General features: G+C 39.2%; 1 protein-coding gene across 1 annotated transcript in view; it reads right to left on the bottom strand.

Moving 5' to 3' along the window:
• ZNF277 (zinc finger protein 277) overlaps positions 1–15,209 on the bottom strand; it is a 37,651-nt gene that overhangs the window by 19,820 nt on the left and 2,622 nt on the right. Inside the window, exon 2 of the mRNA XM_041471592.1 lies at positions 517–715. Within this exon, the coding sequence (XP_041327526.1) occupies positions 517–715 (199 nt within the window). The remainder of the gene's footprint in view (positions 1–516; positions 716–15,209) is intronic.

Raw genomic sequence — 15,209 nt, 5'->3', positions numbered from 1 at the left:
TTTGATGGGGGAATACTGTCCTTAAAGCAGCACAAACAAATTTCATCCCAGAATGTGAGAGATCCTGTACTGAGAAGCTTCTGTGTACAATACTGAGCTTTAGGACATTGTACAGGGATAGAAACAGTTTTGCCCTACTCAAATAAAACCCCAGATTAGGAAACCTGATTGTCTGGAATGGGCTTTGCTAAAAACCAGCTTTCTAGCTTGCACAAAACTTGCTGATTAGTGACAGGACCTGTCACTAGGACCTAGTGAGAAGACCCTAGGATATATAAAAAAATGCCAAACACAGGAATTGCCATGGATTCTAAAACTGAGCTCCCTAGTCCCAGCAACACCTAGGCACTAGGGAGAGGGAAGGAAACAGGAAAACAACCTTACAGTCCAGCAGCAAACTGTTCATAAGAAAAGTTAGCAGCAATCCTCCCACAATGTCTTTTTAAAAAGATGATCTCTACTTTTCCAAAGCTTTCAATAACATCTGCACACATACACACTCATTTTAACCCTTACCTTCTAAAATCTGCCACCAGTTTCACATCTGCTATGACAAGCTTGTGTTCAATAATCATGTGCTTCAGGAGCTGGTTTTGTTCTGCTAAGACATAGCATTCTTTGCAGAAAATACAAGGCACATAGGGAGAACTTGCTACTGCATCAACACCACCTGGACTTTCTGGCAGAGACAGAGGCTCCAAAATACACTCGGTATCTAAAATAAGAATAAAAATAATTAATATTGACTAAGTAAATAAATGTACATCTCTTGGAGTACTTTTAGGTAGTACATGTAAAACCTGTTTGAGTCTCGGTTTTGTTGCATGGATCACTTGAGGAGCAAGGTGCTTGTAAGCAGGTTGACTGCATTGATTCCAAGAAGGGCAGTGGGAGGTCAGCACAGGACAGTTCTCAGGTGTCTTTCTCAAATGAAACTCCCAGCTGACACCAAGTCAGTCACACACAGGTGCTCTGCTTACTACTAAAGAAATTTTATGATGACCTACTTTTCTTGTTCTCACTATCTAATCTACCTGATGATATGAATGAAGTTACTCTCTTTGTGGCTCCCTGAGCCACATTGCTCAGAGTATCAGGAAGGATTTAGACTGTATAGCACAAACTGTTTTGCTTATTAATTTTCCTAATGATACTTTTATTTATTGCAGAATACTTCTATAATTTTCTGACTCTTAAAGATAGGCATTTGTCTTGCCTTTTTTTTCCCCATTAACATCTAATCTACTGTTCCATGACAAAAGACTATCCTTGATCAAGATTACTGCCACACAGATGCCCAGTTGCCCACTGGAACACTTTCTGACTGTACAGATGCTGAGGGAGGGGCAGCCATGCTCCATGTGGAAAGGTGAATGGCCATGTTTGTACCATACCGTACCAGCCAGACACAGGTTCCCCAAGTGACATCACACTGACCAAGAGAGTTAAACAGTTGGCCCCATTAGCCTAGCCAAATTCCAGCTGTCCAGAAGTAAACTGTGGTGTTCATTTTCCAAAATAATCCTACCTCAGTCTTGGGTTAGGGCTGGTCTTGGAAGCAAATGACAATTTCAACACGCATCTTCAATTTTAGATACATCAATTTTGGATAGCAAAAGGTAAACAGAAAAAAGCTCCCCATGTTCCTGCCCTGTTGAGTGGAAAACTGAAAACATGGGTGTCCTGGACTCCTGTATTATGACATTAGCTTGTGCAGCAGGAGAATGAACTCTGTGTCTCTGGATTCCTGCAGTGCCATGAACTTCTGCATAAAAATGAAATTTCACAGAATGACAGAATGGATGGGATTAGAAGGGACCTCTGGAGGTCATCTGGTCAAGGAGGACCCTCACACAGGACCATATGCAAATGGCTTTGACTCCACAACCTCCCTGGGCAACGTGTGCCAGTGCTCAGACCCCTCACAGGGCAAAACCATCTCCTGATATTCTGAGGGAACCTCCTGGGCATCAGTTTCTGAAGATAACCTGAAGAATTAAGAAAAAGGCCTTCTTTCAAGTCTGTTATTTTGTTACATATGAATTTTAAAATACACATGGTTAAAGGAACCTTAATTAATATTTACCAGACAGAAGAAGCAACTTTCACCCTACAAAAATCACATATATATGTTATACATTGGCAAGTATACTAAATCTGACAGCCTGGTAGCTTGCTCACATGGAAGATTAGAAAAATAATTTTTAAAAATCACAGTAATTTAGCTTTTTTCGTAGGAGAATATGTTAATCTATCAGTGCTCCACCCCACCTTCTACCAAGACACTGAAATAATCAAAGAAGGGCTGGAGAATCCCACTCAGTTCTATAAGTTCTGTGACAAATCTGTGCTCAGGCAGAGGAACAGGCACTCAGTGCTCCAAAACAGCCACAGCACAGAGGCAATGGCTCCCTGGTGGGGGTAGCCCAGGGGACTGAGGGTAAGCTGGAGCTACAGGGAGCCACAGCTGGTAAAGGGTATAACAGCATAGGAAACACAGCTTTATCAGATCTATGCTGCTCCTGGAACAATATACATGCCCTGCACAACTGCTGAGGCTTCTGCTTAGGACTTGTGAGAAATAGAACATCCTGGAAAGGCACTGCCTTGACTGAAGACTGATGGCTGGGTTACACTGAATTCAATTTATCCCATAAAACCAAGCACTGTGGAAAGATGGCAGCACACAGAGCATGGTATTGCTTGGAGCAATGCAGCTGCTGTGCACAATCTAACACTTTGATTCTCATAATTTTATCTACACTTCAGCCCATTCCCTTCCCTTAGAAATTACTTTATTAAACTGGCATTGCAGAAATTGTTCAATTTGTCCTATTTTAAGAACAGCAGTGGCTACACCATGTGCTAGAGCAATCCTCATCAAAGGATCAAATCTCCCAAGCAAAATTGGTGGTACCTGCAAGAGTCCAGCTTTGTCCATTCTCACAGTCAGTTCTGTTGCCTAAAGAAGCATTGCACCATATTTACTGAGAAAAGTAGAACTTAATTTCCTTTGCAATTGCCGATGCCAAGTGAACTAAGAAGATACTGTCAAGATACAGCCAGTTCAGCTTAACCCAGTAAACAGCAACACTGCTTTTTGTTAATTTTTGGTATAGCTCTCTTCCAATGACCAATTTAAATCTTTACAAATCCAAATAAATAAGCACCTATTTGCCTCAAGAAATCAACTTTCAACAGATAGGTGTGTGCAGCAGGAACTGGCACAAAACTTAGACAAGGAGCCTTGTTTAGTAAGGGTACTTGTGAATAGCAACTGCTTGGGCTGGAAAAACAGAACCACTAAGTCTTTTACTGTAGCCATGAGATGATGAAAGGAATAAACTTGGGTGAAGGTTTTTTTTTGCTGCCCAAATAGAGTAGCTAATACTAAAAGAGAATAACTTTAGGCTATCAGAGCAGTTTGGCAAATGCAGAAAAGCTTATGCAATTTCTTTTGAAGGCACTTAAAAGAAGAGGAGAAGGAAAAAGGAATCCATGTAAATATCTTTTTACTCATCTGCTACAAAAAACACTGAACAAGAGAATAAACGCACAGAGCTCAACAAATGCACAGCCTTCAGCATAGCACTTACTGGACTAATGGAGCACAAACCTCAAAACAGTACAAATAAATCCAAGCATAATATTGAAATCTCTGCAAAAGCAGCTAATTTTGTTTCTATATTTGGAGCAGAGTGGCTACAGGTACTGAATAAAAGCTGTTAACTATAGCACAGCTCAGGGCTAACAGGAAAATAAAAACTCTCAGATGTATTCTCAGACTCCAGGACTCCTACATGCAGAGACATTTGAAAATGAGGGAAAAGTAGCAAGCTTTTCTCTTAGAATCTACTGCTACAAGAATAACTTCACAGAGACAGATTAAACACCCCTCTGGTGCCCTGGCTGACAAGGGTGAGAAGCAATTACCTAGGAATGGTATAAAAATAGGGCAAACAAACAGTAATCACACAAATAGAATAGTCTCCAGAAGTCTGAGCATGGAGAATTTAAGTGAAAGGCTATATGAGCCCCTCAGATAAGCAGCTTTTATTTTTTTTCTCCATTTAGTGCAATTCCTGCACTATTTGAAATTCTTGGTCTTTTAACACCTATAAAAACTTGCATCAACTTTTCATATTTTTGTAATGATTTTATGAAATTTTTCCTTTATTCCTTGATGTCCTGGTTCAACTCGAGGCTAGTTCTACTCTACCCTTCATGTAATGTGATAAGGGGTAGCTTGAAAATGTCCAAGAGTGGAAGAAAATATGTTTCTAAATCAGCATAGATTTTTTTCTTTTTCCATCTCTCTTCTATCTACCCTTTATTTCCAGTATTTTGCTTGCTTTTAGGATCATTGAATTAACCACTGAATTCTCTTCAATGATTCAATCTCCTAAATTGTGAATCAGGTGTTAGTGCACAAGACAGTGGTCATATCCTTTGTGTGTTCACTCCTGTGTGTTACTCTGCATTTGTTAACATTGAATAGCACTGTTTACCACTTAGGGAAAAAAAAGTGTATCACCGAAAAGTGATACACAAGTGTATAATCAGCAAAATGTATCACCCTTCCTTATTGCATCTGTGATGAACAGCACAGGACTCATGAGACTTCCTATGAGAAGAGAGCCTTATAAAACCCATCCATTAAGTTTTGGATGAATCACGTTGTTGCCCCTGAGTTTTTCTTCTCTGCCTAATAGAAAAACAGCATGATTGCTATGCAAAGAGATATCCCAAAGGCTTCACAGAAAGCCCTCTGAACTCAGAAAATAAGAAAATCCCTTTCTCAGTCACAGAACTGGCAGCTGGCACCATGTTGTTCAACCTTTAACAGGACAGATAAAACTGTGGTCCTTAACAGCCAATTCAGAGCTAAAAAATGTAGATTAGTGGAATGAAAAGAACAGAGGAATATATTCTTTGAAAACTAAAACTAAGAAGTATACCAAGCTCTTTAGGGGAAAATAAATACTTTAAAGCTATTTGAGAATGAGATGGTATAGAAAACAATTTACTTTCAAAACTAGAAAAAGCACTGTTTTTTTTTTTAATAAGCATCCCGGTACAGTGGATTTCTGATCCATGCACAGGGACTGTGCACACAATCACAACAGTGGGGAAAAAAAAAAAAAAAGTAAATTAAAAAAGGCTGCCTGTTATAGAAATTATATGGCTTTATTTTATTTTAGGAATTGTCATAATATAGACTAGTTAATCCTCACAGCTAGCGAAGCAACAAGATGAAAATGGAGTCATTTTCCTTACTGGAACATTTTTACTTTTGAATACAATTATTCTAAGCTCCAAACCAACGTTCGTTTGCACAATTAAGTAAATGTTCCACCCACACAGTTATAACACAGCCTACAGCAGAGCAGGCAATGTATTCCACCTGCACAGTCACACATGCAATTATCACAAAGCAATATGCCATGCAATGTTACAGCCAATACAACAGATTATCAGAAAGAAAAGGAAGGAAAGATTTGGCTTTTGAATGGGAGTTTTGAAAGGCAAGGTCTCCAGAGATGGTCCCCAGTGTAACCATTTGCTGCCACCAAGAAACACAGGGATGTCTCATTATCCTGACTTTCTCCACCTTATCCCACCACTCCTAACCATCTACCGCTGCTCTTCTGCTTGTGCTGGCTCCCAGGCTTGCCAAATCCTTTGATGAGTCAATCCAGCTCTTTACCATTAAGAACCATTCCTTCCTTTCTTTTTGCTCAAGAATGTTGAAAATGCTGACACAAGAGTCCACCAAGGGCAAGAGCAAACCAAGGAGTGCACAGTGAGAAGCAGTAAGGTGAAACAGAACCTTCTTCTCAGCCTTCTCCTCTCAGATTTACAGCCTCAGCTGTCTCATACAATATATGCATAAGCCTGCCACAGTCGGTGAGGTGTCTTTAAAGACATTACACACAAGAAGAGAAGCCACTGCTTCCTAACAAGGACACTCAGCACTGGCTTCAGTTTGCAGGATCCACTGCTGTCAGCATGGGTACACCTAACACACTAAATGCACACGGAACGCAGTGTGGAGCTCTTGTGCTCAATTCTACTTGGTTGCACATCTGAACTACCTGCTCTGACTAGCTCTGGGGACAAACTGAACACTGCTGCAGGAATTACATTCTCCAACTAGAAAGTGGAGGTTTGTGGGCTCAGATAAATGAAGTAACCTCACTGTTAGGGCTCTTCACTCACACAGCTTGGCCCTGAGGTGCGACCTGCAGCCTCGAGTGCCAGAGCCCAGGGAGCGGCAGACTCTCCCAGCAGGCAAACAGCAGGCTGAGGGAGGAACTCCATAAACTGGTCTGCAGATAATGCTGAGGACAGGGCACCCACATCCTTCTTTTTGAAGCTTTGCCACTAGATAAAAAGGACTGAGAGTCACAAGACCAGAGGAAAAGGAGGTAAGTCCAAAGACAAGGGTTTTTAACTAGGGAAGAAGAAATCAAACTATTTTAAAACAGATGAATAGATTTATTATTAAATGAAGAATACTTTGAAAATTCAAGGCATTGCGAAGTCTGAGAATTGAAATGATGAAAAAGGAATTAATAGAAATTTGCTTAAGACATATTTATGGGTTTCCTGTCATTTATTGCAGTCTTCAGCACAGTAACAAGGCCTTAGGCCGAGGACTTTATGATGTAAATATCCCACTGTTGGTAACACAAGGATAATGAAACAAAATAAGAACATCTGCTGGAATGTTAAGTGTCTTTCTAATTAAATCCAATAGTTGAATGGATCAATTCATTACCAACAAATCTGGTTTATTATCTCATTAATACAGCTGGTTAATATTATGAGGAGATTAGCACAAGAACTTGAAATGATCCTAAAACAAAAATGAACACAACAAAGACATACTGGTGAATACCGGAGTCCAAATAATGAGCAAAAGACAGTTTTTAGACATGCAAAGAACAAAGGGAAGAAAGAATGACAGGAAAACAAAAGACACCTAGCAAACCTGGCACTCCACACTAGCAATCCAACAGACGCTGAGCAGAAAACAAAAAGGCTGAGCAGCCTCCCCCAAATTCCCAGCGATTACATGGCAAAACCATTTAGTTGCCAAAATGACCAAACCCCTACGGAGAGTACCTTGGGGAACCAACCTGTATTCCCATAGGTAATTCTGCACAAAAGAGTGCTACATTTAAAATTCTTTAGGAAATGAGCAGTTTTAAAGCTTTGTCTTGGAATCAATTGTTTTTGAGATGATGCAAGAGTATCGAGAAGGATCGGCTTGACACTTGAAATACATACATGACAGCTTCCCTGTTTTGCAGCCTTGGCACTGCAGCACCTATTTGTTGGCACAGCAGCATTCCCTAATTTGTGGTCATATTCTTGGAAGCAATTTTATACTGATTACAGGATTTTTCCTTTGTTTACCAGAGAACAAAAGATGGATGACTAATGACTTGCCAAATAAACAGTATTCAAAGCCAAAACTTAGAATAATGAAAATAAAACACCCTGTCAAGGTCTTCACCAATACTACATGCAAATACGTTTCCTAGTGAAAGAAGAATCAATGTACATAATCATCTCCTACCTTGATATATTAAAGCCCTCAAGTACTTCTATTAAGTTGAATTAAGTCTGAGTTCATGAGGAATTATTTACCTATTACTTCTGCTTGTTAACACACTATGAATGATATTTAGTTAAATAGATATTAGTTAAAATGTCCATGTGCTCTAGGGGACAACACATCCTGTAGCTTTCCCCAAGATCAATCAGTCTCAACCCTGCCTGTTTTTTCATTGAATGCAAATGAGCACTTCAAAAGAACACTTAATCCTACAGCTAAAGCTTGTCAGTTTTACAGACACTTTACTTATTCTGTAGCATTTGCTGTCTAGGAATATGAGAATTTTATTCCAGTTAAATGACAGCTTTAAGAAAAGCTGTAAGTTACCGAATCCTAATAACTCGGAACAGAGTTTCTATAGAGCAGGTGTCTGCTGGGAGCTGGAACTAACAGAAATACAACTGTGCTTAATAGCCATATTTAACAGGGCTGCTCTGTCGGGGAGCTTAGGATGGTGCAGTTTCATTAGCATTAACAAGTGTTGCTATGGGTACCGCAGCACAGGCATCAGAACACAACTGAATAGGACTGGGAAAGTGATTAATAAAAATGTGAAGTGCTGGAATTTTAATAAAACAAAACCAATGTGCTTGCCAGTAAGATCATGCTTAAATAATAGACTAGATTATTGCCCAGTTCAGCAGCAGATACATGCCACTGCTTGTTGTCTTTCTGCTGGAGCCCAGACAAACCCCCACATCTGTAAAGACCAGAGCAAACCTACTGTTCTCACACAGAGGGACACGCATGCCCACACACACACCCCAGTGTGTATTCATAACAATATTTAAGTGCTGATGTTAATATGCAATTTATAAATATTTAACACACTACAGCACTACACAAGCTCAGAGCTGTGTAATGTCTCATTCCTGGGTAAATGACACAGACTTACATTAGGGTAACTAAATTCAGGGTTTGATATTTTGGTAACAAATAAGAAACAATATTTGTCTACCTCAGCATTAAATAGTGAATAATTTTATTATACTTTTTAGAGTTTCTGTGAATTCTTATGGCTATTGTTAAACAAAATTTCTGTTTATCTTTCCTTGTTTAGTCTGATCACATGACTTGGTAGACATGGAGAGCTGAGATCCATATTATCTACTAAAATAAGGGATTAGAAGCAATGATTAAACCCTAGACTATTATCTGGAAAGATTAACAAAATAATTATGTAGCCTGAAACTCAGAATGTTGAGTTACAAGGAAGAGGAAGAAAATATCCGAAGAAGAATCTGAAATGGAAGGACAAAAGGGACCATCCAGGTTATTCTTCTGTACTTATCACCCAAATCTATCTAACAAAAATTAGCAGCTTTTTTCTGTTAAACTCGCCATTTAGTAAAAAGGCATACCAAAGACATCATAATAAAGCATAAACAATGCCATTTAAATTTCAGGTATAAAGACTGAATTTCTGCTATTTTCATATGAAAACTCCTGGGGAAAAAGAAGAAGATTAAAAAAAAAGTGTACAATTTTGTGTCAAGGTGATCTAGACCATCATTTAAAAACATTAAAAAATACACACTGGAAGGCATCACAAGTGAAAAAATGTATATGCAAATGTAGTATTTGTGTACGTTACCACTGTCACTGTTCTGCTTAACCCTCTGCAAAGAGCAGCAAGCTGGGAAAAGGCATGTCTTATTTTACATATTGTGTGTCTGTGACCTTAGCTCTCCCAGAAAGAAAGGGTCTTTACAATGTGTTTAATATGGATAGTAATACTTCATTGCTACAATTTATCTTTGCAGTGCCTTTAACAAATACTGTAGTGAGCCTAGTAACTTCTATGCCAGCATTGCTATGTAAAGCAGGTTAATCATTTTACTCTCTGCTTTTTATCATGATCATTTAGTAGTGATCAATAATGCTTTTTTACAAGGATTTTCCTTTTCTTGTCAGATGTTGTTTTCCTCTAACAGGATTCAATTTCCAAGCACGTTTATCCTTTTGATGTTAAAAGAATTGCCTCGTGGTCTTCTTAAACAATTGCTTTACTCTCTGTAACTAAAGGAAAGTCCGTGTGATTTGCCTTAAAAACATAAAGCCTGCTTTAGCAGTTCCTGACACCCCCACGTCATTATGATGGGAATTTCTACCATGCTCCTAACTAAAACATTTGCATTGCAGGGTTTACAACTTTTCCGCTGGTAGACTTTCCTTGAAAAAGGCAGCTATGTGAAAAAAACAACTGCAAATAGCGTGAAACTTTTATTTTAAATAGCACTTAAATTTTTTCAGACTCATACAAATTAGAACTAACCTCAAAATGCATCCTGAGAGGTCTTGTTTCTGGCATCCTTGTGTGTGTGGGTGTCATACTGACAGAACAGGCTGAAATCTCTCTCAGATATTCTGACTGAGCTTCCTGACACACAGAGAGCCTTCAAGGCTGAATTAAATGAATTTTATACTTAATGAAGAATCTGTATGAAGAAGAGGCCCTGTGATGTCAGAATCTCTGTGGTCTGTTGCTGCTTTCTCAGTGAACTGCAGCTTTTCCAGAAGGAAAGTAGCAAAATAAGTTGTTTCTACTTTTGGAATCAAACCTCCATAAACTGGTATCCAAACTGGTAAAACAGAGGCTCAAAGGGAAAGTTCATTATAGTGTGCAGTGATGTGAATCAACAAACTTCAGCCTGATATCATGATTCAGGAAAACAAAGCTTTGATTGTACTTCAAATAATCCACTATTTATACTCTTTACACATACATTTTTGAAAACTATTTTGCGAGGAAGGTATTTTTAAGTCAGGGCTCAAATAATTATGTCTTATGGATCCCAGAGACATCTCACAGCCGGCTATATAAAATTTCCATGAGATTATTCTGACTTTGTACCAGAGTTTGAAATAAATATTTTTTGTGATACTGTCCTCCATGCATTCATTAAACATATAACACAGATCTCGACTTCCTAAGTATGATATATGCTTAATGATACTACTAATGTAGATTGTGGACATGGATGATACAATAATTGAAATTAACTTCATCAGGAAACAGAATTAGAATGTTTGAATTAGAGATACAAGTTGTTTACATTTTTCAGGCAACATTTTGCTAACAGTGTAATACATGCAGGCTCCTGAACATTAAATTAGTATAGTAATAATAAATAATAAAAATACAGCACAGACTGCATGTTTTCATTCCATGTAAGACAAAATCAAATTAAATCCTTCAGCAGGATGGTTTTTTTATATACTGGTCTTTAGAGAAAAAGCTCTTCCTCATTTATGCATTATGGAGTCATAATAAAATTCAGTGCTGGCACACTGCTCAGGACAAATGCTAGCAAAATGCTCCTCTGACAGCAGTATCACTTAGAATGGCACATATTTGTTTCACAACCACTACTGTTTTTATATTGTGAGCCTGGTGCACTTCCACCATGGGACTCACAGGCTGACCCTGGGGCACATGCCACGAGCTTGGCATAAGGTTCTGGATGGCAGGGTGCTGTGCCAAGCTTCCCTGTGCTGCCCACCAGCCCTGTCCCTCCTCTTGCACCTGAGCACAGCTCTGACCCACACAGGAGTCCTGCAGCCCCTGATCACTCTCCAGCTGCTGTGTGCATTGGCTGGGTTTAGAGATCAGTTTCAGAGCATGTGAACAGGATTTGTTTGCAGCTCAGGTATATGAAAAATGCATCCCAACCCTTAACAGAAATGCCTGGGTCTAAACCAAGGGGCTGTTCAGTGTGGGAACACTCACTTCATGTGAGCAGAAATGCCAAACCGTGCAGTGTAGTTGCAGGGACTGTGGCACCTTTATCTACTGTGCCTTATTATTTGTTCAGGTGGACAGAGCCACAACACACCACAAAAAATCATGAGGTTGAAACAGATGGCATGTCAAGTTATAGAGCTTCTATACCAGAGGGATAAAGAGAAGGCATTTAGCCTCCTACAACCACACAGGGCAGGTGGCTACTCCTTGGGTACAGAGTCTCCAAAGAGAAACGGGAGGATGACATCTCAATGAGCAGGAATCAAACTAAAACAGCTGGGCCATTTCATACTGGTTACTGCTTGTGAGTTGTAAAAATCAGAGAAAAATACACAAAATTAAAAAAAAAAAAGACCAATTGGAAGATAGTATCCAGTGAAAGGTGGAGTGAAAATGAGGCATAAAAATCAAAAGGAAAGTTTCAAGAAATACAGTTGAAATGTATTACAAAGAACAAATATGTGCCTGTGGACCACTGAAGCTACTGACAAAACACCTACTACAATTTGTAACTTAAAGGTCTACTAAAGCAGACTATTAGGACAGAATGGCAAACATGCAGTGATCATGGAAACACCTGCTGAAAAATCAGGTCTTGGGATCAATGATTGGACTATATTGATATTGCAGCTATACCATTTCCTATGGAAACATTAAAAGTTAACATGTACTGCCATTGTTTGTGTTGGAAGGGACCTAAAAGAGAGCACCTAGTTCCAACCTGCCCCCTGCCATAGGCAGAGATGCCACAGTCTGTGGTACTGACTAATGCATTATTTAATACAATTATCAGGTCATTGAACACTAGTCTTTTCCTATTCAAGTGACTGTAATTAAGTACTGTAGACAATAACTCTGCAAAGAACCGAACTTTTATAAACACATTTCCCTGATTTCAATGAGACACTGGTCAGGATGATGTGCCCAGCTCTTCAGAGGCACAGACCTGCTTTAAAGTTGTACAAAACTCACCACAATTTTTTCCTCCTGCTCCTTGAATGTCATGTTCTTTCCTCCATTGTGTGAGGCTTTTATTGATGCAATATTTAAAGCTACTTTAAAAAGCCCACAGAATGACATTCAAATGCTTTCAGGCTTTTCTCCCAGATTCAGCCTGCTGGGAGTTTGTGGATGAGAATGTGAAGCAAAAACCTCAGAGAGAGAGACTGGGAACAACTGTGGTTTTAGGATATAAATGGTCACACAAAGTTGCAGAGTCCTAGCAGAGGTTTCAAGACAGGACATGGTGGAAGGAAGCACACAGGGCTGGGAAAGGTTATGAAGGCTGTTTGGATAGATAAATTTACCTTACACTGAAGTTAAAATACTTAACGCTGGTAATTTCATAATACTTAAGTTTTTTTTCTTCCTTTCCTACTGCTTGTACATGCAACCATATGCTAGTTTAAACCCTACATCCCTTCATCAAGAAAGCTGGCTAAAGGGTGAAGTCTAAGACCTGTTTAAAAGACAGGGAGACCCTGTGGCAGTCATCACTGCTGACAAGAATCTACAACTTTGGTGCTCTTCCTGAAAACCAGTACTCCCCAGTAAAAACAAAGCAGTGAACAAGGTGTTTCAAGAGGCATAAAAAATTATCCTGGCATTTGTGTTACACTCAGAACATTCAAAACACCTGAAGTATCTCTCTAGCCTACACCTCTACATCTAAATAAAGCATGTCCACATCTATTATTTGTTCAAGTGATGAGAAACACTTTTTTGGGACAAGAATCAGATATTTGCCAATACAGAAACAGTTTAAAGGTCTTAATGAGTCTGAGGACTGATGAAACACCACTCATTCTTGCTCCACTGCAGGTAACAGAAAGACTGAGCAGAGGTTTCAAAGAACTTGAAGGTTTTAACATGCAAACAAGTTCCCACATTTGAGCTGTGTACCTGCTCACCAGGCAGTCTGCAGCAGCACACTTCTGAATTAGGAGTCTGGTTAGAGTACAGAGGAGCTGATATTATGTAGTTTGTTCATGTATCAAAGCCTTTACTTGCTACTGGGAAGGCAAGAATTGGCTTGGAGTATACTGGAATGAAATACAAAGATAAGACCATCCATCCTTGCTTTTAAGTCATGAAAGTTTTCTGAATTCAGAGAAAATCAAATAGCAAGTCTTTATGGAGTATTTTTGGGAAATACAACATATCCTATACCTTGTCCTAACAGAAATTATGCATTCATGCTGAGGTGTGGGGATGCCCCTTGTCTTCAGGTAAAATACACTGCACATTTACAACACAAGTATTTGTAAAATTATGGCAGGAATCATGAGCACTTCAGACCTCTATTACCAACCAATACAATCCATCACTTATTTTATTACGCCATTATGACCTGTTTAATGAAATATTTAGTTTCACTTGTATATTCTCCCATCGTCAGTTATCTAAGAAATGTGATGTGAAGGCTAAAACCTCTAAAATATTACTGCAACAGTAACATGACAGGATTCTGCCTTTTCAATTTTCAAACAGAGAAGCACATGAAAGGTGATTTTACAACAATAATTTAGTAATTTCCAGTCCTCCAAAAGATCCACTTATCAGGTAAATGTTTGAAATTACTTTGAGATTGGATTTTTAATTAAAAATCACAAAAAAGGCTCTTTAAACATTTTAAAATAATTCTGCTTTAGGAGATCCATTCTGGTAATCATATTAAAATAAACTGTGTTGCACTTCCAGAATTAATTAGTGAACCTGTCCTCCAGGTGTAATTGCTAATTGTTCAGTTCACAATGATTAATCTGCATCCTTTACAGAGCTTATAATACCTACTAGGAAAAGGAACCTCTTCTCTCTCTATCCAAAATTTGTACTATGGTAGAAGCCTCAGGTCTTGAAATCCTCTACTACACACAAAGATTTAACCTGAGAAACAGATCCCTGGTGGTATTCTGGATGCTTGAAAGTGCTCTGTGGGAAAACAACTGAGGATGCAACCACATGTGTGATCATTTGGAACAGGTGGGGTTTTTAAGGAAGGGTACTGAGAGGATATCAACCTCTAAACCCATGAAACAGAAAGGGGCTGCTCACGCGGGCTGCTCATCAGGCTAAGGTCTGAGGCTCCCTTGAGAATGAAGAGATGAGCAGAGGCATATGTCTGCTTGGGGCAATGGCTGCTCTGTCACCTTGCTGGAGTTGTCACCTATGGACACGAGCAGCCAGCAGCTCCCCATTCACCACCATGCATGCTGTGGGTATTTTAGAGAGGAAAGAAGTAAAGTACTCAGTCCGATCTGAATAGCAGTGGTAGTATAAGGAAGCAGGTGCTGGGAAGGCATCTAGTCCACCAGTTATTTGGTTAAGGACTATTCAGTATAAAAGAAACAACAAATAACAAGGGAAATGGTAGCTTGCACACAAATGTTAATGAGCAGGTGAAAACAAAGACAGTAAGTTGTCTCTGCCAATATGGGAACTAATGGCATTAAAGGAACTACTCACACATACTAGATGAACTTTTGTCACTGACAGGAAAGGGGAAACGCGTGACTATCATATGTACTATGGTACTATTGAGGGTGTTTGTGGATGGGATCAGAAGGTGCCAGTGGAATTTTGTATACTTTATGAAATGGACTTAAACAGACTTAAGAATCCACACCGATACAAAGCGGCCTGTGAACATGGGAATGCTTGTGAATCTAAGGAGGAATGCATCCATTAACCTGTATGAAGAAATCTTTTGCGTCTGAAAGTACATGGGACTGCCTTTCAGTGACTAGGAAAGAGAAAACTCTGCATTCCCGAGCCCACTGTGTTGAGCAGCTCTGATTGCATCCTTAAGAGAATTTAAAGAGTTGAGCAAAAGAAGTAATG

The sequence above is a fragment of the Pyrgilauda ruficollis genome, unplaced genomic scaffold (assembly GCF_017590135.1).
Source record: "Pyrgilauda ruficollis isolate IOZ18807 unplaced genomic scaffold, ASM1759013v1 scaffold27, whole genome shotgun sequence".
Classification (NCBI taxonomy): domain Eukaryota; kingdom Metazoa; phylum Chordata; class Aves; order Passeriformes; family Passeridae; genus Pyrgilauda; species Pyrgilauda ruficollis.
This window is presented reverse-complemented; position numbering and strand designations above follow the sequence as displayed.